Consider the following 26,604-nt stretch of genomic DNA (forward strand, 5'->3'; position numbering starts at 1 on the left):
GCTGTGCAACCATCACTACCATCTATCTCTATAACTGTTTTCATCTGCCCAAACTGAAACTCCAAACCCATTAAATAATAACTCCCCATTGCCCCCAGGTCCCTGGTAACCACCATTCTTTTTGTCTCTGTGAATTTGACTATTCTAAGTACTTCATGTAAGTGGAATCATGTAGTATTTGTCTTTTTGCGACTGGCTCACTTCACTTACATAATGTCTTCAAGGTTCATCCATGTAGCATTGTCAGAATTTTGTTTCTTTTTACAACAGAATAGTATTCCATTGTATGCATTTACCACATTTTAAAATCCATTCATTGGTAGATAGACATTTGGGTCACTTATGCTCAGGTGTTTTCTATATGTTTTTGAGGGAGATTCTTGTATTTTTTTTTTTTTTTTTTTTTATGATCAGAGAGTGAATTGCCTAGTTATTGAAGAGCAAATAAAATAAAATTGGGTTTGATGAAACTACCAACCACCACACTCTTGTATAGATCCATTGTTACAAAATAGTGTTGGTTGCCAAAAGGATGATTACAGAAGACTGGACATTATACGGTGCAAATTAATCAAGACCATTGGAAAAATAGCATAAAATATGTATCCTACTAGTGATAAGTACCATAATGGTCAAAGGTATAGTATAAAGTTGATAGAAGACTTGGGGTTCTTAATATATGGTGATTAGACTATTGTGAGGAAGTATAATAGGTACAAAATTACATATACTTTGAAAAACAGTGATGGTGTAATATATGTTCTAGTCTTCGAATTCCCACACAGGTGGCTTTACTAACATTTCTTTCTATATTTTTAAAACAGTCCCCTCAGTTCAGGGGCAATGGGTCATGCCTATAATCCCAGCACTTTGGGAGGCCAGGGCAGGAGGACAGCTTGAGGCCAGGAGTTTGAAACCAGCCTGGCAGCATAGTGAGACCCCATCTCTGCAAAAAAAAAAAAAAAAAGTTAGCTGTCCATGTGGTGCATGCCTATAGTTCCAGCTATTTAGGAGGCTGAGGCATGAGGATTGAGGCCGCAGTGAGCCAGGAGGTTGAGGCCGCAGTGAGCCATAATTGTGTCACTATACTACAGCCTGGATAACAGAGCGAGATCTTGTCTCTTTAAAAAAAAAGCCCATTCATTTATTCAGGTTTGAGGCAATGGGTTCACTGCTGCCTGCTTTCCCAGTTCACTGTGTCATCACTGTGTTCCAGATTACTGTTCTAAATGCTTTACATGTATTAAGTATTTCCCCTTCTATTATTTCATTTTTATCCCATTTTTTTCTTTTCTTTGTTTGTTTCTTTCTTTCTTTCTTTCTTTTTTTCTTTTCCACTGTGCAACCACTTCAGTGCCAGCAGCCTATGGGCACAGAGGCCAGGCAATGGTTTGGGGACACAGTTTGCTCTGGCATGGGTTACGACGACAGGCCCAGGGGGACGGGCCTGTCATAAATCCAAACCCATGCATTGTTTTTGTTTTGAGATGCAGTTTTGCTTTTGTTGGCTAGGCTGGAGTATAATGGTTCTGTTGGCTCACTGCAACCTCCGCCTCCTGGGTTCAAGCGACTCTCCTGCCTCAGTCTCCCAAGTAGCTGGGATTACAGGCATGCACCACCATGCCCAGCTAATTTTGTATTTTTTAGTAGAGAATGAGGCTTCTCCGTGTTGGTCAGGCTGGTCTCGAACTCCTGACCTCAGGTGATCCGCCTGCCTCAGCCTCCCAAAGTGCTGGAATTACAGGTGAGAGCCACTGCTCCCGGCCTTTTGTCCCAAGGAATGGGAAGGGGCCAGAGGGTTGGACTAATGTGCTAAAGTCATCAGTTTGAAAATATGGTTGTGGCTACAGGCAGAGATTTCACTGGACCAGGTCTCTTGTTTCTGTTCTTCATTAGTTTCTTCCCTACTTTAGTAGAGTTCTTTCCTATATGTAATTCTGTCACCATTATAAGCTTTCTGAAGAGTGACCTACATTTTGTAGTCTACATTCCCTACAATCTACAGTAAATCTAAATCTTAAAAATATGTAATTTTTCTGACAGTGGATTGAAAGATTTTAATCAGTTACATCTACCTTTTCAACTAGGAAATAGTTTCACTTTCTCCTTAGCACATACTTTTTAGCCTGAGCTGGGAAACTTTTTCATCTTCCATTCTTTACACAAGCTGTTCCACATGCCTAGAGTATAACAGAACCTTTCTCATCTTCTTTCTTAGGAAGCTCTTTTTATGGCTTGCCTATGATAAAATTTTCCTTATCAGTCATCCTAAAGTAATTTAAATTGCTTTATGACAGTAAATATATATATTTATTGATCAGTTAGCTATCAGTTACTTTTACTGTCTTTGTATAGCTTTAATGTTCTTTCTTGTAGCTACATGATGCTACACTTGTGGCAAAAACAGTGAATTCTTAGTAGATTTCAAATGTGATGCATACACTTCTTACTATATCATTTCTAAAAGTGAATTTTTTTAAATGTTTTTATGTAAGAAAGGTGGGGTAGGATGTGGAAGACAGTAACAGATACCTGCCAGGTCAATCACAGAATGGCAGTAAAACTTGATAGTAGTCATCTATCTGTTCATTTTTATGAATGCTATTATAGAAGTAAGCTTTAGAAACTGGAGCTGTTTTCAGTTTAATGATGTCCATGGAATTAACATGATTCAGTAATATCAACATCAGGAAGAGCGTTCGTTGTTCGAAGGATCCTCTGCCTAATCTATTATAAGTTTCCTTTTGGGTAGGTGTATAGGTGATTTCTGGCCCTCATCCAAACAGAATAGAATAGTGGTCATTGAAAAGTGAAGCCTAGCACCTAGCAAGTCTTCAGACCAATCTTTTAAGTATTTTTTTTTCCCTTGAGAAGAAAATTAAAGAAACAATTGGGGCAAAGAGATTTGTGGGGTTTTACTAGAAAGATAAAGGCAGGGACTGTCACTCTGACTTGTATCCCTCATTCATATGAGGGTTCACATAAAAAAATGACAGTGTTACACAGTGGTAGCAGCTGATTTTTGTTTTTCTTAGTCATGGCAGCAGTTAACACAGTGCACTAATAGTTTAACATACCAACACTTAAGGCCTTATTTTTTGTTTTTGTTTTTAAGTCATTGAAATTATGAGACTATCATTCAAATGGAAGCATTATAGTTCTTCGGAACCATTATGATCTCAAAACGAAAGGAGAATGATACAGATACACTGGCTGAGGTGTTTTGAGGTGCATCGAAGTGTTCCAAGCTGTGACTTACCTTAACATGTTCTTGAAGTACCATGGCGTGGATTAAAAGGTATGCTTTAGAAATCTCCCAGTGACTCCAGGGTCATGGATAGAATGAACACTCATGATTCTGTATTTAGTTATTGCATATTTAAGATATTCTGTATTTAGTTATTGCATATTTAAGATATATAAATATTTTGATTATAGATGTGGTTATGGATTTATGGTAGTATTTTTTGTTACAAAAACCCATGGATTTTCTTTTTTCTTTTTGAAATATAGTTATGGAAAATACTGTGGTAAATGTTTTCCCTAGGTTTTAATAGTAATGAGCTGTAATTTCATTCACCAAATAGTTTAGGGATTATTCATGTGTTAGTCTGTAATTATCTTTTACATCACAGACTAGTTCTCTGCAATACTGTCATTTTATGGTAGCCTGAACAGGAAATAATTGGATGAAGTCTTCAGTTGGGGTACCAGTTTGACCAAACAAAACAATTTTTACTTGAACCTTTTAGTACAGTTTTGTCTTTTACAAAGAATTTTCACATAAAGGAAAATGAATAATTTATGTTTTTACTTTTTTTTTTTTTTAATTGAGATGGAGTCTCACTCCATTGCCTAGGCTGAAGTGCAGTGGCACAATCTCAGCTCACTGCAATCTCTGCCTCCCAAGTTCAAGCAGTTCTCCTGTCTCAGGCTCCCAAGTAGCTGGGACTACAGGCATCCGCCACCATGTCCGGCTAATTCTTGTATTTTAAGTAGAGACAGTGTTTCACCATATTGGTTAGGCTGGTCTCAAGCTCCTGACCTCAGGTGATCCGTCCACCTCAGCCTCCCAAAGTGCTGAGATTACAGATGTGAGCCACTGTGCCAGGCCAAAAATGAGTAATTTAAAAAATTAATATTGTGATTATTATTTGTTTACCAATGTATTTATGCAGTTAATCATTCATGTGTTTGTGATATGTAACCTTGCTGTTACTTGTGGTTACTAGTAGAGTAATTTTAGTCTTCATAATACCCACTTAACCATCAAAAACCTTTGATGTTTTTATTTTTGTAAAATTTTGAGTGATGTAATAAAAAGTTTCTTAATTATATGAAATGTTGGAAACCTAACTTTTGTACTGTGTGATTGGTATTAATTGCTCTTTTTAAAGAGTGATAAAAGTGAACAACCCAGAAAGAATGCTGAGTTCATTGCTGTTACATTAGGTTCAGAACTCTCTTTTAGGTAATAAAAGAAACAATATTGGGAAGACAGAGGTTTAAATCTATCATGGGTAAATTTAATAGAAATACTGGTATAGTCCATGATTTTTATCAGTTAGACTACCTCATGTTAAAATCCTTTTGGTGTATCTTAGCCGTTAAATTCTTAATGGAATTTAGTTGTTAAGATGAAACTGCTTTATATTAAACTCTTAATTCATAATCACAGTGGTCTGATCAAGTTCCAAGGTAGAATCATCTGCTTATTAGCCAAGGCAATCAATCAATCAGTAATTTTATGTCTGATGGCACAGAATAGTATCCACCCTCAAAAGATATTCTTGGACATAATGGTTTCAGGATAGTGTTCAATGTGTTGTTTACAAAATATGTTTCTTTATACTACTTGATATCTCAACATTAACATTTTCTTTTGGGGTAGCACTTGAGAACCATTTGTCTGGTTTTAACTCCACAGAGGTTTTTGATGTACAGCTAGAGTTGGGAAGTCCTGTTCTCTTTGCAAGACTTTTTTTTCCCCCCCTTGAAATGGAGTCTTACTCTGTTGCCCAGGCTGGAGTGCAGTGGTGTGATCTCATCTCACTGGAAACTCTACCTCCTGGGTTCAAGCAATTCTTCTGCCTCAGCCTCCCCAGTAGCTGGGATTACAGGCACAAGCTACCATGCCCAGCTTGGTATTTTTATATTTTTGTATTTTTAATAAATACAGCATTTCACCATATTGGCCAGGCTGGTCTTGAACTCCTGACCTCATGATCTGCCTGCCTCGGCCTCCCAAAGTGCTGGGATTACAGACATGAGTCACCGTGCCCGGCCTGTAAGTCTTAATAACTTTGTGGTTAAGAGCTTACTTAGATTCTGGGGTTACCCCACCTACATTTCAATTCTAATGCTTCCCTTGTTATTGTAACAAGTTCTGAGAATGACTTGAAAAAACTCATAAATTTATATATTTTTTTAAACAGCAAATTGTTACATAATTTTATAATATGATTTATATATGGATAATTGTACATATATACCCAGTGCAGGTTTGGGCATGTGGGAGGCCAGTGTCAGATTAAGTATTGATGATTATTAAATGCAGATCAGAACTTTTTTTTGTAGTGGGTGTGCTATTACATTTTTCTTACCCTGACTGAGTCTTGTACTCTTCTATGCTATTCCTAGAGCAAAATAAGCCATCATTATTTGACAGATGTTATTAATTCTTTGAACTTTTTCTCATCAGTGAAAGAAGTTGGCCACTGGGGTCTGCTACTTTATCTGTGATCATCTTACCCTGCTGGGTTGATTTGTGTGTTCTCTAAAGCTGTGTTTTTCAAGTTGCAGGTTTCAGCACATTCATGAGTGGATCAAGAAATAAATTCAGTGGGTTATGACCAGCATTAAAGCATGTATTATATAGAAAATAAAATATCAGTGCATTGAATATAGAAAAGGATGTATTTCTTAAAACTCCTGTTTTAATTTTATCAAAAGATTGAAATAAAATATATGCAGATTTATGTGGCTGTTGTTTAGTTCCACTAGTGTATGTTTTCCTTAGTCACAGATGTCCCTTAGAAGTGGTATTAGTTTTATATTATTTTGCCTTCTGAGAAGAAGTGACTGGCATTTAAGTTTCAGCGTGGCTTCTAATGGTATGCCATATCTACATTCCTTTCAGGGGTCCTTCTACCATCTTTTGTTTTTTGAGGTTAAGGTTATTAAGAGAGAATATCTAAGGAATAGAAGAGAGTAGGAGAACATAGCAGCAGTGGCTTTTGAGTGACATTTACCAAGGTTGTTTTATTAAGTAGAGTGATGTAGTATCTGTCTCTTGGCATACATTGTGATAGTTATCAACTCATAGATCAGTGGTTTTCAAACTGCCAGTAGTAGCGCACTCTGGAATCAATTTAGTAAGTTGCTGCCTCCCATGAACCCCATTGCCCACCAAATGAAACAGAAAAGAACAAAATAGAAAATGTTACGAGTCTATCACACAATTCTAAAATTTTGTTTCAGGGGCTTGTGTAGGTACGGGATTGCAAAGACCTAATTTCTAGTGGTTGTCAACTGGAAAACTATGAAACGCAGTCTAATAAATCCGTATTACCAAGCTGACCTCAGCCACAAAAGCCTTCAGCTATCTAAGACAAGTATTACCAGATCAGTAGTTTTTAAAAAATCTTTGATGATAGAGAACAGTTAGTTTGCTGTGAAACCTTGGTTTTGTTTTTTGTTGCTGTATTGTTTTGTGATGTGTATGTATTTGTTTGCCCTCATATATATACACACACACATATATATATAAATATGTTTTGAGATAGATAGATAGATAGATAGATAGATAGATAGATAGATAGATAGATTTTTTGAGATGGAGTCTTGCTTTCTCACCCAGGCTGGAGTGCAGTGGCGCTATCTTGGCTCACTGCAACCTCCACTTCCCAGGTTCAAGCAATTCTCCTGCCTCAGCCTACTGTAGCAGGGACTACAGGCGCATGCCACTATGCCCGGCTAATTTTTTGTATTTTTAGTAGAGATGGGGTTTCACCTTATTAGCCAAGATGGTCTCGATCTCCTGACCTCATGATCTGCCTGCCTCGGCCTTCCGAAGAGCTGGGATTACAGATGTGAGCCAATGCACCTAGCCTGCCCTGGTTAATATTTAAAAGTTCATAAGTAAGAAATTCACAGTACATCCTAGTTGTGGAAGGACTTGCCTTTGCTTTGTATTGATGGAAGAGACCCATGCAGTTAAAAAAAAAATACAAGCAGGCGGGGCATGGTGGCTCATGTCTGTAATCCCAGCACTTTGGGAGGCCGTGGCAGGCAGATCACAAGGTCATAAGTTTGAGACCAGCCTGGCGGTCTCAAAGATGGTGAAACCCCCGTCTCCAGTAAAAATCACAAGGTCATAAGTTTGAGACTAGCCTGGTGGTCTCAAGATGGTGAAACCCCGTCTCTACTAAAAATATAAAAATTAGCTGGGCGTGGCGGTGGGCGCCCATAGTCCCACCTACTTGGGAGGCTGAGGCAGGAGAATTGCTTGAACCTGGGAGACGGAGGTTGCAGTGAGCCAAGATTGTGCCGTTACATTTCAGCCTAGACAACAGAGTGAGATTCCATTTCAAAAATAAAAATAAAGTGCAAAAAAAAAATGATGCATGCTAAAACCTCTCAATTCAGCCTGAGCACAGTGGCTCACACCTGTAATCCCAACACTTTGGGGGGCCTAGGTGGGTGGATCACCTGGAGTCAGGAGTTCAACATCAGCTTGGCCAACATGGTGAAACCCCATCTCTATTAGAAATCCAAAAGTTAACCAGATGTGGTTAATCCCAACTATTTGGGAGGCTGAGGCAGGAGAATCACTGGAATCCAGGACATTGAAGTTTGCAGTGAGCCAAGATCATGCCACTACACTCCATCCTGGGCAAGAGATTAAGAGTCTTGTCTCAAAAAAATAAAAAATAAAAATAAAACCTCTCAGTTTATTTTTCATTCTTTATATGTTAGGACTTGTTTGTATAATAGATGCTTCTTTAATTCAGAAGGTAAATATAAAATTAAAGGTTGCAAAAAATTAAGCATAAGTTAGATACATTACAAATATTGAAGGTAGTTAAATGTTCAAATGTTAAAGCTTCTGTTTTTGTGAAGATTTCGATAACATTTAAAATTTTATTTTTCTTGGATTAGTTCCTGTGCATACCACAGTGGTCCTTGTAACAACAGACGTTTGCTTTGTAGATTTATTGAGGATGATCACAGAGTTTCTGGTGAATATTTTAAATTAAATAAGGCTTCAAAGTAGGGCGGTATCAGCATATGTATGTTTTAAGATTGTCTAAAATATAGTTTTCACCTCAGAAAACAGTAAGAGGATGATGACTTGTGGTAAATTGTTTCATAGCAGTGGAATTTGCACATTAGTTTTCTACACTTGGGAGTTGAAAAATGGAAGAATTCTTTGCCAAAAGAGGAGGACAAAAGATAATACATGTAATTCATCTTTTTCTGCAAGTTCTTGGAAATTGAGTCAAAGTACATAGTTCAGTTCTCTGAATTGGGCATGATATGCTCTTTAGAAATCATGTTTGAAATTAAAGAAGATAAATAACCTCTCCCAATCAGTGTGTTAACTACCCTGATGATGGTTACTTGTCTTTGTACAGATGTGTGTAGGCATATGTCTTTAGTGGTGGAGGCAGTAAATGAAAACATATGGATTCAGAGTATGGAAGAGTTGAATTCTTTTTTTTCTATTGCTTTGTTTCACCAGATTCTCCCTATTCCACATTAACCCCTTGTCTTCTTCCAGATTATCCGATTCTTCCTACTGTTTTCCATAGCATTGTTTGGTGTTTGGGCATTATAAAAGGATTGCTTCTTTTTTTCCTTAAGTCGCATTTACTCACTTTCCATCTCATGCTGGTTATTCTGTTGGAAGCACAAGGTTTCATGTTGTCTCTCTGTGGCATTTGTTTCTTGAAAGCTGTGTCTCTTTTCTTTAGTTGTCATTATGTATGATAGTGGCTTGTATTCTTTTTCTTTGGTAAATTTCTCTTCCTAGAGTATACTTTAGAAGGAAATTAACTGCATTTTAGTTTAGTTGGCCCCAAATGGAGATCAGTAACCAGAGATGACACCCAAGGGTGATGAAGGGATTACAAATGCCTTTAGAGGCTGGGCGTGGTGTCTCCCGCTTGTAATCCCAGCACTTTGGTAGGCCGAGGCGGGTAGATCACAAGGTCAAGAGTTCGAGACCATCCTGGCCAACATAGTGAAACCCCGTCTCTACTAAAAATACATAAATTAGCTGGGTGTGGTGGCACTCGCCTGTAGTCCCAGCTACTTGGGAGGTTGAGGCGGAAGGATCACTTGAACCCGGGAGGCAGAGGTTGCAGTGAGCCGAGACTGCACCACTGTGCTCCAGCCTGATGACAGAGCAAGATTATGTCTCAAAAAAAAAAAAAAAAATGCCTGTAGAAGTGTTGGTGCCAGCAGCTAGGCAGCTAGGTTAATCAAATGTGCATGAAATTTAACTTTAAATAAACTCCTTTATTGTTGAATTTTCTGTGGAAAAATTAATTTGAGTGAGAAATTCTAGCCCTGGGGCAGGGACAGGCCAGAGACAACACACATGTGCTATATAAAACGGGGTGACTGGGTGCAGGCAAAACCCACTGAAAGTATTCATATTTGAAATAAACAATCACTCTCCCTGTAGGGAGCCAATTTTCAATCCTTGGTCTACTTTCTAGATCTATTCTTTCCCCCACCCCCATTAACAGATTTTGCTTATTTTCTTGACTCCTATGTCTTCATCTCCTGGGACATTGAATAGTCATAACAGATACTCAGCAAATATTAGTTAAATGAATGAACTTGTGATAATACTAGGTTTTTCAGACATGCATCTATTGTGTCATGGCAGAACAGGTAATACTCTTATTTACCAAGCTTTTAATTTACAAATGGAGAGAATAACTAGATATATAAGAAGGTAGTCTTATTTTGAAATGATTGCAATTTCTAGAAAGTTGTCATCATTGAACTCTTTGTGAGTTGGGGACTGGTAAATCTGAAGGCCAAGAAAATCTTGAGTGTGTATGCTAACGTTGAATCAATATTGGCTTACCATATATCCCTCACCAGGTGATTTGCCTAGGCTTCACAGCAGCTCTCCAGACTGCTAACAATTAACATTCCTATTTTACAGAAACTGATGCTCTAGAATACCTATAAAAGTGTTGGGGGTTTTGGGGTTTGTTTTTGTTAGTAAAACCTGGATTTTGGGGAAGCAAAAGATGGAAAGAGTTTATGTAATAATTCACCAGATTTTTCTCACAGTGGTAGATATCCAAATGTGAGATCATTTATAAAGAAAGACTGATTGTGATCTATGCTCATATTCCACAGAAGAAAAGCTCTGCACATTTCCATATTTGGGACTGACCAGATTTGGTTTGTTAGGAGGTAGACAGTTGCCCTTTTATGGCCACTAGGTACTCTATTGCTTCTTTTTATTTCTCTTCAACTTGGTGGCTCTGACAACTCCCTCAAACAATCTTTTCTCTCTCTCTTTTTTTTTCACTGCTCTTTTGTACTCCAGTGTTCTTTGCTTTCCTCCCTCTCCTCTCTTCCAACCTCCCAGCCCCATTCTCCCTCTTCTCCCTTCCCTCATTTAAACACAGCCTAAACAAACAAAAGAGTTTGCTGTGCATTCTGCCTGTAAAAGAATAATACATGAACATTGGTTTTGAGTCAGTCAACTGGGTAGGTTAAGTGAGAAGTGATCTGGCCTGTGAGGATGAAGTCAGGAGGATGCTGTGAAAATAGCATAAATCTCAGATCTTGGGAGTTGTCCAAAAAAGAGAGAGCTGATCTAGGACAAGTAGCATTTCTCAGAATAAAGAGCTCGTTGAATATAATTCCTGGACCGGTGGTTTTAATTTTGGAGAAATACTGTAACCAAACCAAAACATTGCTGGATAGTAGGAAAAAATTAACAGTTAGAATGACTCCCCTTCAACTTGATTTTTGTTCCAAAGTTCACGTTTTACTTAGAATTAAGGATTTCATTTCAATCTGAAACTCATATCCCGAGCTGCTAATATTTTAAAAGTACAAGTAGCCAATTTGTTAACTAATAACATTATGTTTAATAATATTGTCACTATTGTCTTAAACACAGTAGCTTATTAGATTATTGTTATTAAATTGAAGAATTGTCTTGAGTGTAACTGCTGGAGATCTGAACTTGGTATATCACATTTTCTCATAAATTAGTTTTAGACTCAACAAAACTACGTGAGGGAACGTTTAAGGTGTATTGAGAGACTCTCATTTAGATCTTGATAACACTTCTTTATAACATCTGTCAGAAATGTGAATTACGACTTTTTTGAAGTGGCAACATGCTTCAAAAATAATTGAAGCTTGTGGAGCAAGTAATAACAGTAACCTGTAGTGTTGTATCTTTGTAGGGCATTCTACATGAGAAAAATAGTTCTATCAGTTTTAGCTACCTGAATTTGGTAAAGTAGTTCCCTTTTCTCTGCATTGTAAAATTTGAAAAGTTAAATCACTTAGTTTTTTCCTCCGTTGTGGAAATTAGACATTACAGATCAGCTTTTTAAATCATCATTTAATTGTGCTTTAATCATTGTTAAATTGTAATTGATCTAAATAATACAGTTTAATAGCTAAGCTTCCATAATCCTTTTATTTTTGTTGCATGTGTTTTAACAGATGACTTGCTATTATAGTTTATTCATGTAGTGGGCACCTACTGCTTACAGATTTGTATTTGAGAACTCAATATTAATATTGTACACACTTGAGTCAACTTGAATGTGAATAATACAAGCTTATAACTTTGGCCATATGTCTCTAATGGCATGTGTGCTATTAAGAAAAAAAATATTAGCCAGCATTAAAAGTTATAGCCTAAAATAGTTAGTGTGTATTTCCAGTTTATTGTGGAAGCAAGTTGGCATTTTCTTTTCTTTTTTTCTCAGCAAATACAGTGGTATGACATTTTCTTCATTGCTAGATTATAATCCTTTAGGAGTCTGAATTTGACTGATCCCTAGAGCTGTTAACACAAATTTCCCTGGTTTATTTCACATTATGATATTGTTTCATATTCTCAAATTGGAATATTATAGTATTTCATCCTTGGGATTCAACAGTTTGGTTTACTGAGAGGTAGATTACAGATTAAGAAGTGATTTCTTTGAAACATTAAGTAATGATAGGTGATTTGTTTACTGGGAAAAGAGAATAAATGTTTTCAGTGGATTGAGATAAAATCATTATTTTGGAAAGGCAAAGACTATAAGTAGTTTACAGAACAAAATATGGTTTCCTTATTTGTTTTATATGTGGGGCTCATTATCTTTAACCTTTATTGATCATTGTGGAGTCAGAAGTGAAGGAAAGCCTCACCTTGTGGCTTTCTGACTTTCATTTTTCCCTTTTAAATTAGAAATAATGCTGACCTCTCAGGATTGTTAATGAGACTTAAATGAGAATATACATGAGGAGATGTATTCTGCCTGTTGCTGTCTCCTTTACTTTGCTATATGAAGCCAGTCGAGGAAGAGCTACAAGTGTAAGTGGCAATGAGAACTTCATCTGACCTATGGAATTTAGAGCAGGCGTCCCCAAACTTTTTACACAGGGGCCAGTTCACTGTCCCTCAGACCGTTGGAGGGTCGCCACATACTGTGCTCCTCTCACTGACCACCAGTGAAAGAGGTGCCCCTTCCTGAAGTGCAGCGGGGGGCCGGATAAATGGCCTCAGGGGGCCGCATGTGGCCCGCGGGCCGGGCTGTAGTTTGGGGACACTTGATTTAGAGAATGGAGATAGAGAAGATAATTTGGAAATAAAATTGATGGAATTTGTCAGTGAATTGCCTGTGGTGGAAGGCAAGATGAGGGAGGTCAGTAGTACTGGTGCTATAGACAGTGGAGACTGCATATGACTTTAGGAAACATGCCTGTGCGTAAGTTGGCGAGAGAAGGAATATTAAGAATTAAGTAGCTCCAGTAGAGCTCATCTTTAAAGAAAAACTAATCTCCTGTTTCCTAATTAAGCAATTTGGCATAGGGCTGTTGACTAGACAGTTAACTAGTAAATTAACTCTGTAACACACCTTTGCAGCTTGTACAGTTTAAGTTCATACATAGCATAGCAAAGTACCAAGTAAATACATAACATAAATGACTGAAAACTCTGAAAATTGTGTGCACTTACTAGGGGCCTTGTTCTTGTTTTCTGCATTGCCATCCCGACTCTTACTCCCAATGTTTTCCCTCATATACTATTGTTTCCATAAGTTACTGATGATGCATACTTTAGTCAGTGCTTGGTGGTCTGGCCAGTCTCAGTTCCAGACCTTTCCTTTGCCTGTGCTGAGCAGAGGCAAATGTTGTCAGATGTTTGTAGAAGCATTAATCAGCCTGTAGTATTGCCCAAGGCAAAGCAGCTTGCAGTTAGATCTTGCACTATCAAGCCCTGTGCTCCTGTGCTGTTTATTTCCCTTTCGGAGTCCCATGGCCTCCTGTGAGCCTTGAGTGAGCGGATACTAGGTGGTGGGCCTCCTCTTTTGGTCCTAGCAATGCATGAAGGCAACATGACAGCTTGATGGCTCAGATACTCTTTGGCAGAAAGCCATTCTTTAAGCTTGAATTGTGGTTAAGACAGCTTCTTCAGAGTGGTTTTCATTTTTACCACAAGTGTAGGTTTGATCCTTATAATATGATATATGGTAACAGAAAGCTAAGTTACAATTGTTTTGTATTAACACTCAAGCAAAAAAGGCATTTCCTTTTTCATGAATGGTGTTACAGAAAGTGTTTTGGAAATCTGCTGTCCCCCATTCTGAACATAGGAATTTTGATTCCTGTTATTTTAGTTTATTGGGTATATTTAAACTTGTGTATAAAATATCTACAATGTCCTATTTTATATGTATTTAAAAATGGGAATTGCTATCTTTAATTTTTCCTTAGGGGCAGGCTTCTCTGAAATAGCTTAACTCCTTATAAACCTGACTCATAGTCTTTCCTTTGTGTGTTAGACCTTATTTCGTGGGGCTCCGTAAATGCTCTAGTCTGTGTTATTGAAGAGGAAAGATGCACTGCTGGATTCAAGTACGTGAAAATACCAAACTGTGTGTCAGAGGCTTAGCTGCTTAAGAAATTGGCCAAAAATGGTTTGATGGAGGCTAGACTGGTACTGTGACTGCGTAATTTCTACCAACAGAAAAAAGAAACCAAAACCTCTTAGTTAAATGAAAGTATATGTAGATCTTCATATTCTTTTTCAATTTAGAAAAAAAAGTTCTTTGCAGAATTCTGATTGATAATGTAAGCCATACATCCAGAAGACTCTCACAGTCCCTATTGCAGTTGTAACGTAGTGTTCTTGTGCCAGAAAAATGCAAGAAAAATTTGTTTTAGATAAATCGGATTATGATATACATATATGTGTGCACACATGCAAGATGCAAGTGTATATATGTATGTAGTAGTCTAGGTGTGGCTCCCATAACGGATGTCTTTAGATTTCCTGAATTTTGTATTTACAGCTTTATTTTTTGTTATTGTTGTTGTTGAGATGGAGCCTTGTTCTGTTGCCCAGGTTAGAGTACAGTGGCATGATCTCAGTTCACTGCAAACCTCTGCCTCCTGTGTTCAAACAATTCTCCTGCCTCAGCCTCCTGAGTAATAGCTAGGATTACAGGCGCCCACCACCACACCCAGCTAATTTTTATATTTTTAGTAGAGACAGAGTTTCACCATGTTGGCCAGGCTGGTCTAGAACTCCTGACCTCAGGTGATCCACTCGCCTCAGCCTTCCAAAATGTTGGGATTACAGGCATGAGCCATGGCACTCAGCCATATTTACAGCTTTAGAAAACATTTTCTTACTTGTAGTAATCAAAGAAAATTTTACTCTTTACCCTTATAAAATTTAGTCAGTAGCTGAAGGATTGGGAAGGTAATGAAAGTTTCCTTTCAGATTTTTTGTTGCCCCCGCCCCCAACACACACACACCAAATCAGTGCTGTATCATCGAAAGTTTTAGGTCAGTTGTGCACTTCACAATCCTGTTATAAAAATTCATATCCTGTCACTCTCTTTTTTTTTTTTTTTTTCCGAGATGGGAGTCTCGCTGTGTCACCAGGCTGGGGTGCAGTGGCACAATCTTGGCTCACTGCAACCTCCACCTCTTGGGTTCAAGTGTTCTTCTGCCTCAACCTCCCGAGTAGCTGGGACTACAAGTGTGTGCCACCATGCCCAGCCAATTTTTGTGTTTTTAGTAGAGATGGGGTTTCACCCATTTTGGCCAGGATGGTCTCAATCTGTTGACCTTGTGATCTGCCTGCCTCAGCCTCCCAAAGTGTTGGGATTACAGGCGTGAGCCACTGCGCGTAGCCTCTGTCACCCTTTTTACAATGTGGTGTCCATAATTGAAATGCAATTAAATTCTGTCCTAATGCAGAGTACATAGAAAATCATGAACATTGTAATATAGTAAACATTTTGAACCGAATCTACCAGTATATGAACTTGTGCAAGATAGTTTCTGAGCTGGTTTCCTCATCTGTATGATGAGGATAATAATACCTACCTGGTAAAATTGATCTGGGAGCTGGGCATGGTGGCTCATGCATGTAATCCTAGCACATTGGGAGGCTGAGGCAGGAGGATCACTGGAGCTCAGGAGTTTAAGACCAGCCTGGGCAACATGGTAAAACCCTGTTACTACAAGAAATACAAAAATTAGCTGGGCATGGTGGCTTGCACCTGTGGTCCCAGCTACTGGGGAGTAGGATCACTTTAGCCCATGGATATTGCAGTGAGCCAAGATCCTGTCACTGCACTCCCGCCTGGGCAACAGAGCAAGACCCTGTCTCAAAAAATAAAGATTGATATGGGTATGATGTGAGATATGCATACAAAGTATGTAACATAATGCCTGCCCTCCAGTAGCTGCTATTGTAATGCTTCAAGTTTCTTATTTGTTACTATCTGTTCCAAATGTCTAGTGTGGTACCTAGACCTAATGGGCACTTACATGTGTGTTGAATGGTGAAAGGGAAAAGGAACCAAAATCTAGTAGAACAATTAATTATTACCATTTTCCCACCTTCCTCTTCATCTCAGTTTTAGGTGAAATAGGCAAAAGAATTCGATTACTTAACAATTTGAAGTGAGGGTGAGAAATAAGAGGGAAAGTGCAAGGAAGAAAACTGTGTGACGTCTTCTGTGTACAAGCCAGTTTTCCATAATCACACTGTGGATTTTCCATGGAATATGTTCAGTCTCCAGCAGTATTTGTTGGGACACACACAGAGCACCTACAAAGCCTGTTATGTAGCAAGTTGGAGAAAGGGATGCTTGCAGTGTGCTGTCTGGCGGCCCTTCCTAGGGAGGTGTGGATTCTAGAGCAGACTTCACTATGCTTCGCTCTGCTTTTGTATCCTTACCCTGATGGTAATAGGAACCATTTATATTCATACATATACTCCGCAGGCTCCTTTTTATTTTTTTTATTGCTAGTTTTGGCACCTACTTGTCTTTTTTCTGTTACTGAGCAGCTGCTGCCACTTGACCTGGCACTAACATAGGACCCCTCAAAGCTGAGCTTAGTTATCCCTCTCTAAGCCATAGTTTAAGGAAAAACTAAATATATATGTTTTTGTGGTAAAATATACATAATGTAAAATTAACCATCTTAACAAAGTTTACAGTCCAGTGGCATTAGGTACATTGATGTTGTGATTGTAGTTAACCGTCACCACCATCCATCTCCAGAATGCTTCATCCTCCCAAACTGAACCTGTGTGCTCGTTTAACAGTAAGTCTCTAGTCCCCCTTCTCCCCCAGGTCCCTGGTAGCCACCAATTTTCCTGTCTCCATAAATTTGACTACTCTAGGTACCTCATATAAGTGGAATCCTGTAATGTTTGTCCTTTTGTGTCTGGCTTATTTTGCTTAGCATATCTTCAAGGCTTATTCATGTTGTATCATGTATCAGAATTTCCTTTTTAGGCTGAATAGTATACCATCATATGTATGTATGTACCACGTTTTTGTTATCCATTTGTTCACTCTCAGTGTACATTTGAGTTGTTTCCACTCTTTGGCTATTGTGAATAATGGTACTATGAATATTAGTGTACAACCGTCTTTTAATCCCAGCTTTCATTTTTTCTGAGTATATGCTCAGAAGTGGAACTAATGGATCGTATGGTAATTCTGTGTTTAATATTTTGAGGAACCATATTGTTTTCCATAGCAGCTGTACCATTTTACATTCTCACTAGCTGTGTACAAAAGGTTCCAGTTTTCTCCATATCCTTGCCAACCCTTGTTCCTTTATTGTTATTGTTGTTTTGTTTTAAATCAGAGCCATCCTAATGGGAATGAAGTGGTATCTCATTATGATTTTGATTTACATTTCCCTAATTAGTGAGGTTGAGCATCTTTTCATGTGCTTATTGGCCACTTGTATATCTTTCTTTGAGAAATGTCTATTCCTTTGCTCATTTATTCATCAAGTTTCTTTGTTGTTGAGTTGTAATTCTTTATAAAATTGATATTTGAAGGCAATATAAATATATACTTGTTTTGAAGGGACCATTTCAGTTTCTCAGTATTTATTAGATTAAATATCATTCAGTAATCCAGCCTTGAAAGAGTAGTCGTGGACTTACTCAGTGATGGACACTATTACAGGTGCTTTACATATGTCAACCTTTTTGATTGGAAGTACATTTATCTGTGTTTTCCATTGAAGAAACTGAGGCATTGAGAATTTGAGTAAATTTCTTGCTCCAGGTCACACCACTAGTTTGCAATAAAGCCAGGATTTTAATTTAAGCAACCTAGTTCCTGAGTCCATGCACTTAGCATGTATGAGAAACTTTCTGTGTGCTCTGATCAAGTGACACTTTTCAGGTCTTCAACACACTTTGCCTCTCTCAAAGGTTTATCTTACTTTTCTCCATTGGGTAAGGGCATAGGAGAAGCCCAAACTGAAAGGCAGACAAAATCATCAGGAAACTGTGACTGAAATTCATAAAGACATGTGTTTAATTTTAAAGACAGTTCATAAGATGAAGTGAGGTGTCTGAAGGAGTTATTGGTAACAACTCAATAAACACTTGGAATGTCTTTAAAGTTTCATTGTATTTCTCTTTGTGGAACACCCTTAGGTTTGATGTGATTCTTTGTTTGAGTCAAGCATATATTTTCTAAAATGGTTTTCCTAGAGAAATTTGCTTAATGAGACTTTTTTTTTTTGCTGTAAATTCTTAATTTATCTGCCTCTCTCTGTTTTTATTTTAAGCCACTTGTATTCTAGAGTTCGTGCTTGAGTGACCATCAGTTGATGTCTAGTGAATGCAATTTTATCTTGCAGTTTACCCAAGCCAAACTTAATTGGTAAAACAAAACACAGCTTTTTTGTCAGATTATATTATGCATTTTAAAGCAAAATGCAGTATTTGCTGCTGCCCGTTATCATTGATAATCATGTGTAGGGTGTGTGTGTTTTACGTATACATTGGGGAAGGGGAGATGAGAAATGGAGATCTCATTTTCTCTTTCAAAATTGATGTTACTGAGTGACTGTCTGTGTGAGTATATAGGCATAACTGGGAGGTACTGTGTTAACTAGCAGTTTATTCCTCGTTGTACACATGGATGTTTTTGTTACTACTACTTGCTTTGTTGGACATCTTTGTATGCATGTTTTGGCACAGTAACAGATTATCTACCTGTATAATAAATTTCCAGAATTGAAATGGTTAGTTCGAAAGAGTACACATCTTTAATTATAATTGACATCGGAAAAATGTTAAAAGGGTGCAAAAATTGAAACTCAAAACAACAGTGTGTGCAAGTTCTTTTCTTTCCACATGTGCACTGACACTGGGTATTATCAAACTTTAAATTTGCAGCAAGAAATTCTTCAATAATTATCTTAATAACATAAAAATTAGACCCAGAAGCTGTCCAGAGTCTCTTAACATGTCACTTCCCATGAATGTTTTTTGATAGGCTTGTCACTACTAGGTTCTGTAGCAAGCAGAGGTAGGCCAGCATCTTGATTAAGAAATGAGTGCTTCTCTTTATTTCAACTTGGAGAAAAGTTGCACAAATATTAGAAGAAAGTTCACCCAGATACCTCAGTATTAACATTTTACCACATTTGCTTTATCCTTGTGTATATCTGTACGTACACATGTGCATAACCGTAGTCACACGCATGCAAACTGTTTTCCCCTCAAACCATCTGAGAGTAAATAGACATCATACCCTGTTGTTTTTAAGTACCACCGTGTGTGGTTCTAAAAGTAAGGATGTTCTCTTCCATAACCAGTGTATAGTTATCAAAATCTGGACATTTTAATTGTTAAAATCCTATTATGTAATTTACAGATTTTATACAGATTTTGTCAGTTGTTTATGTAATGTCTTTTATAGCAAAAGTAAATTCTGGACTGTAAGTCTCTTTCAGTTGCTATGTGTCTTCAGTCTTCTTTAATCTGGGCCAGTTCCTCAGTTTTTTGTTTCATTTTGTCAGCTGTTCCACAGTTTGGCTTTGTTCCTCAATTTGGCTTTATTCCTTATGTTTAGATTCCGGTTCTGCATTTTTGGCAGTAATAGAGTATCAGAGAAGTGATGTTGGTCCTTCTTCTTCTTCTTCTTCTTCTTCTTCTTCTTCTTTTTTTTTTTTAAAGACCGAGTCTTGCTCTGTTGCCAGGCTGGAGTGCAGTGGCACAATCTCAGCTCACTGCAGCCTCTGTCTCCTGGGTTCAGCCAATTCTCCTGCCTCAGCCTCCTGAGTAGCTTGAATTACAGGTACCTGCCACCATGCCCAGCTAATTTTTGTATTTTTAGTAGAGACGGAGTTTCACCATGTTGGTCAGGGTGGTCTCGGAACTCCTGACCTCGTGATCTGCCCGCCTCAGCCTCCCAAAGTGCTGGGATTACAAGATATTCATTATATAGATGAACATCTTTGAAGCTACATCATTGTTCATTTGTCCTAGTGGCATTTGAGGTCCATAAGGAGATAGATTTGTGTGTCTTATTCATTGATGTGTACCAGCTACCTATAATTGTTCCCCTACTCAAGGTGCTCAATACATATTTGGTGAATGAACAAATCTGGACACAAGGAGCAATAGCAGTCTTACTAATGAGCCTGTTAAGTATTTTTTGTGTGTTTAAATTACTAAGCAGCTTCCCGGTACTATCTGTTATCACAGAATATAGTAATAATGTATATCACCTATTTGTTTTCTTCTTTTGGTTCATATTGCCTTGGGGGCGTGGATCAGGTGGCCAAATTTGTCTCCAATCAAGTGCTGCTGCATGGTTCAGAAATCCCAGTACTTTTGAGCTGCATAAAATTTATGTACTATTTACAGTACGTTGGTGTAAAATTTGGTTTGTGAGTTTGGATTGTTGATGCTTTTTATAAACTCCTCTCCAGCACATACCTCACCATGTTTCTTGTTTTAATTCATTTTGATCCCATTATTTTATCTCATTTTCTGTGTAAATAAAAGATTTGTGAAATAGAGAAAAAATAAGTTACTTTTAGTTTCACAACCCAAGGGACGGCAAGTAGAGTGTCCCTACGAGTTTGTTTTTTAAGTCAGCTATGTTTTTCAAATCAAAGTTCTAGTAGTGTTACTAGGCAGCATTCTAGATAGATTTTTGCTTTTTTTTTTTTTTCTGTACCAGTGTAATTACTGTATTTTCCTGTATTCAAAAAAGTTTTTTCTTGTTTTTCTTTTTTTTTTTTCTTTTTTTTTTGTGATTTTTGAGTTGGGTTTCTTATGTGAAGCATCTGTTAGCCAGAAAAGGTGTTAAGATAGTGTAGTTTTGATAACTTTTATCACATTTGTCCTCAGTACACTTGTGGTCATATTCACCAATCTGTTAAGGACGTATGTAGAAGCAAATGTATCTGGTTTGGGAGAAAACATTACCTCTTCTGTGAGCAAAACAAAAATGTATATATATTAATGTGTATGCAGGTTTTTTACTTACTTAAAAATTCTAATGGACTGGAGGATATGTGGGAACCTCAATACTATTTACGGGTCAGAAGCACTATGTTTAATGATAGATTAAAGCTTAAAAAAGAACCTCATCCTTCCAGGTGTATGAAATCAGATTTACCTACAGTAGCTAGCATTTTCCCTAGCTTTTCTTACTTTGAATATAAAATCGTTGTTTTCTTAGAAGAAGAAAGTTAGTGGAATTGAAGTAAAATGAATTTGCTAGTTGTAAATTTTACTTACGACATATATATGGTGAAGAATGTAAATTTTCTTGAGCCATAGTAGTATATGAGCATTACTGGGTGGTGATGGGAAGCAAATGTTTTCTTCATTCTCACTATCAGTCTGAGGGAAAAGTATACAGAACACAGAGCAAGAAGGAAAGAGCATGGTACAAATCAACTATATTCTGGCTCATTTTTGCTTTGTTTTTTTAGTCGTTAAAGCCCAGAATCATAACCTTTTTTCTTTAAATATATGCCAGGATTGATTATTACATTTAGTATAAACTAGATTTTATATAGTATGTAGGAAATTTGAGAAACCTACTCATGCAAATGAGATGTTGATAATCTATACTTAGCAAAAAGATAAATTGGGTAGTAGCAGTTTTTCTTTGTTACAAACAGGAATTAACTCATTATTTCATGAAATTAAAAGGGCTCCTAGATGCATGGGAATTGATTTTTTTCCCATTGTTAAATACGCCATATACCTATTATCAAAAATGTTTTACATAATAATTGTCTAAACACGGTTGGTCCAACTTACTTTTGGTTTGATTCTCAACACAGATCATTTCAGTAGACATCTTATCTTTAAAGATAAAAACGTGTACCTTCTTTCCCAGTGCCCCCATTGCAAGATAGAGAGACGATATAATCAATCATTGATTTATAATTTATTAAATTATAATCAATCTGTGAGTAATTTATAGCTGACTGCTGTCATTTTGCTGAGAAGTGATTATTTTGGTTGCATAAAATAAATATTACATTATGAATTTTGTTTAATCAAATTAGTAGTGGAAGTGGATTTTGGTGAGTGCAGGATCCATGTAGTACCTTAGTATAACTTGACAGTTTTTGATGTGTAGCCCTATGTAGACTTATTAAATAATTAGAATTTAATTTGATTGTGAACTTCAGAATTGTGCAGTGTCTTTTTTTGGTTTTATTTTGTTTAGTTTGAGATAGAGTCTTAATCCTGTTGCCCAGGCTGGAGTGCAGTGGCTCAATCACAACTCACTGCAGCCTCCATTCCCAGGCGCAGGTGATTCCCTCATTTCAGCTTCCAAGTAGCTGGGACTACAGACTCCAGCTGCTACACCTGGCTGTTTTTTGTATTTTTAGAAGAGACAGGGTTTTGCTCTGTCGTCCAGGCTGGTCTTGATCTCCAGGACTCAAACTATTGGCCTGATCCGGACTCCCAAAGTGATGGGATTACAGGTCTGAGCTATCATGCCCAGCCAGAATTCTGCCTTCTCAACCTGCCTAATTCCTTTTGAGTTTTTTTCAGAAAACTCATTTTCTTATTCTTTTCCTACTCCTATATCTATAGTAGCCATTAGTTTTAATGAGATAAACAGGAATATGATTGCCTATGCATTAAAAAGATTAAAAAGGATTACATGCCAGTAGTAGAAATGTTTTATTATATACAGAAGAAGCAGTTTGATCTTAGTAACATTTGTGAGATTTCTAGACTTAGTATGGTACCTAGAAGGATGTATCATTTTGTATAAAATCATGTGAGGGAATCACCTGAGCCTGGGAATGGAGGCTGCAGTGAATTGTAATTTAGCCACTGCACTCCAGCCTGGGCAACGGGATTGAGACGCTATCTCAAATAAAACAAAATAAAACAAAAAACAAATATATTGAGCCCTTTTGCACATACTTTCTGTGGGGCAGGAGTATTGTTGCACAGACATGTTTTGTAATTGTCGGCTTGATCTAATGGGTATTTCAAACAAAGGACTTAGATATTTTAATTAGTATCTACTTGTTAATCTAATATTGACAGAATTTCAGAGCATCAAGGAGCAAAATTTACAGTTGAATTTTGAGTGCGATGAATCTCTTACTAGTCATGTAATAAATCTGTGTTAGGTCCTGTGTTACATAAATCCCAAAGGGGTACTTGGTGGTTACAGATTTAGTATTTGTAGCTGGTACGATGGGTGGCAGCATCATTCAAATGCTTTATCTCATTTGTTAACTGTGTGTCTCTAAAATTTTTTTTATCATTTTAAGCTCTTAGGTAGAATTTGGTCATACCTCACTTTGCCTCTGTTTATAAAGTATAATACTGCATATTCAGATATATCTAAGTATCTATATCTAAAGAAGTATTTTAAAAAGTAGCTTACATTTTTGGCTCTTGTAAACTATTCTGTATACAACCTATTAATGCAGTTTTATTGTAATCATATGTTACAGTGGTACATTTAATCAGTGTAAAAATTTTTTTTTGTAGAAAAAGATTTAGGAGCAGAATTTTTGCATTTAATTCCATAGCTAATCAGTGTTTTGAAATCTGTGATTCTCAGCCACCTTGCTGGTGTTACCAGTAAAACACTGTATTTTGTTTCTTTCTTTTTGTTTTTGAGACAGGGTCTTGCTCTGTCACCCAGGCTAGAGTGTAGTAGTGTGATCTTGGCTCACCACAGCCTCAACTTCCTGGACTCAAGTGATCCTCCCACCTTAGCCTCCTGAGTACCTGGGATTAGGGGCTCACACCACCATACCGGACTAATTTTTTGTACTTTTTGTAGAGACAGGGTTTTGCCATGTCTCAAATTCCTGAACTCAAACAATCCACCCACCCTGGCCTCCCAAAGTGCCGGGATTACAGGTATGATCCACCATGCCTTGCCTTGTTTCCTGATTTTAGAAATTGAATATTATGTATGACAAAACTAAATAGAACTAATCATAAGTAAATCTTCTTTCAAAAACTTGGGTTATTTGCCCATTTTTTTTTGTGCTTTCTCCCCCCCACCCCATGGAGTTTTGCCCTTGTTGCCCAGGCTGGAGTACAGTGGTGTGATCTCGGCTCACAGCAACCTCCAGCTCCCAGGTTCAAGTGATTCTTGAGATTCTCTGTCTCAGCCTCCTGAATAGCTAGAACTACAGGCATGTACCACCATTCCTGGCTAATTTTGTATTTTTAGTAGAGACGGGGTTTCTCCATGTTGATCAGGCTGGTATTGAACTTCTGACCTCAAGTGATCCACCGGCCTCGGCCTCGGCCTCCCAAAGTGCTGGGATTACAGGTGTGAGCCACTGCACCCAGCCTTTTGTGCTATTTCAGTTAAAGCCGTTTTTCAGTATTGCAGGTTTAATGAAAATACTAAAATATTCCAGTCACAGATACTTATTGCTTATGAATTGATAATTCATAAACTGTGTCTTAGGACATTTAACTACTCAACAAAATGAACTAAGTGGGTTCCTGTGACTTTTATCATCAAAGTTAATAATCTTGTGAAACATTACAAATACAGTAGAGAAATCTTTAATTAACTAAGACTTCATACACTATAACTGTGTTTATGGAAAAGTCACATAACTGTTTATAACTGCAATCTTGCTTCAAAATGAAAAACAACTTCTGTTGTTCTTGTTCAAGTGCTATGCCTTCACTGTCTCTTTTAGAAGTGTATGCTTCCTATTTCAGAGGAAATAACAGGTTATCACGTAGAAACCACAGTTTCTTTTTCGTATACTTATTTATCTCTATTAAAATCATATTTAGTTCCTTTAGTGATTTGGGCTTAACTACTTGTAACTAAAAATGATAGTAATTACTAGCTATTATTGAGTACTTACTGTGTTTCATGGACTACTCTGTTTTCTTCCCTCTCTCCCTCCCTCCCTTCTCTCTCTCTCTCTTTTCTTTCCCTTCCCCCCCTTCCTTCTCCTCCCCTCCCCTCCCCTCCTTTCCCTTCCCTTCCTTTCCCTTCCCTTTTTCCTTCCCTTTTTCCTTTCCTTTTTCCTTTCCTTTCCTTCTTGACGGAGTCTCACTCTGTCGCTCAGGCTGGAGTGCAGTGGCACGATCTTGGCTCACTGCAACCCCTCCGCCTCCTGGGTTCAAGCAATTCTCCTGCCTCAGCCTCCCGAGTAGCTGTGATTACAGGCCAGTGCCACCATATCTGGCTAATTTTTGTATTTTTAATAGGACGGGGTTTCACCATGTTGGCCAGGCTGGTCTTGAAATCCTGAAATGAGGTGATCCACCCTCCTCAGCCTCCCAAAGTGCTGGGATTACAGGCATGAGCCACCGTGCCTGGCCTTATGTATTGTCTGTATATTGATTAATATATTTAGTTCCCTCAACAACTCTTTGAGGTAAGCACAGTCACTGTGTCCTTTTTACAGATGAGGAAACTGAGATCTAGGGAGTCAAGTAACTTCAGGGTTACACAGCGAATAAATACCAAATCATGGATTCAAACCCAGCCAATCTTACTCTGGAGACTTTCTCTTAACTGCCGTGTTGTACTCCAGTTCCAAGCTGAGTTGTGCTTTCTTGCCTTTGCTCCTGCTTTTCTCTTTGTCCACTCCCAACCAGCTGAAATGCTTCTATGCTAGGCCATTTTAAAGACTGTAGACCAGGTGTCCCCAAACTACGGCCTGGCCCGCGGGCAGCATGCGGCCCCCTGAGGCCATTTATCCGGCCCCCGCCGCACTTCAGGAAGGGGCACCTCTTTCATTGATGGTCAGTGAGAGGAGCACAGTATGTGGCGGCCCTCCAACGGTCTGAGGGACAGTTGAACTGGCCCCCTGTGTAAAAAGTTTGGGGATGCCTGCTGTAGACTATAGGCAAATTAAATAGTTAAAATCTAGGATGTCTCATCTCTGCCTAATGCTTACTTTGCGACATTGGGCTTGTTGCTTTTTGCGTCTTTAAAATGAGGCCTGTTTATACCCAATACAATTTTCTTCTTGCTTTTAGACAGAGTCTTGCCGTGTCATCCAGGATGGAGTACAGTGGCGCAGTCATGGCTCATCGTAGCCTTGAACTCTTGCGTTCAGTCTGTTTTGCTACCTCAGCCTCCCAAGTAGCTGCAACTACAGGCATACACCAACACACCTGTCTAATAGAATTTTTTTTCTTTTTTTTGAGACAGGGTCTCACTCTTGCCCAGACTGGAGTGCAGTGGCCTGATCTTGGTTCACCACAACCTGTACCTCTCAGCCTCAAGGGATTCTCCTGTCTCAGCCTACTGAGTAGCTGGGATTACAGGTGCACGCCACTACTGCCCAGCTAATTTTTGTATTTCTAATAGAGACGGAGTTTTACCATGTTGGCCAGGCTGGTCTCGAACTCCTGACCTTAAATAATCTACCTGCCTCAGCCTCCCAAAGTGTTGGAATTACAGGCGTGAGCTGCTGCACCCAACCAATAGAATTATTTTACAATGATTACATAGGTTGTATAACAGATGTATAGCATTGGTTCCTGACACATGATAAACTTTGTGAGGGTCTTTGGTTAGTCGTCTTATTGGTAAGTCATCCATAAAAGATACCTACCC

At 38.1% G+C, this 26,604-nt stretch overlaps 1 protein-coding gene and 1 non-coding gene across 12 annotated transcripts in view; one reads left to right on the plus strand and one right to left on the minus strand.

The window, feature by feature from the left end:
* RBPJ (recombination signal binding protein for immunoglobulin kappa J region) overlaps positions 1-26,604 on the plus strand; it is a 276,170-nt gene that overhangs the window by 196,329 nt on the left and 53,237 nt on the right. For 6 of the 11 annotated variants that reach the window (XM_074395971.1, XM_074395970.1, XM_003927493.4 and 3 more), the window contains exon 2: positions 3,116-3,298. The exons of the other annotated variants lie outside the window; for them this stretch is intronic. In XM_074395971.1, coding sequence (XP_074252072.1) covers positions 3,282-3,298 — 17 coding nt within the window. In that variant the 5' untranslated portion in view covers positions 3,116-3,281. The remainder of the gene's footprint in view (positions 1-3,115; positions 3,299-26,604) is intronic. 11 annotated transcript variants of the gene reach the window in all.
* On the minus strand, positions 1,336-1,470 carry LOC120363813 (small nucleolar RNA SNORA42/SNORA80 family). Its single transcript, XR_005579251.1, has one exon. It is a non-coding gene; the product is annotated as a small nucleolar RNA SNORA42/SNORA80 family (small nucleolar RNA).

The sequence above is a fragment of the Saimiri boliviensis genome, chromosome 3 (genome assembly GCF_048565385.1).
Source record: "Saimiri boliviensis isolate mSaiBol1 chromosome 3, mSaiBol1.pri, whole genome shotgun sequence".
Classification (NCBI taxonomy): Eukaryota; Metazoa; Chordata; class Mammalia; order Primates; family Cebidae; genus Saimiri; species Saimiri boliviensis.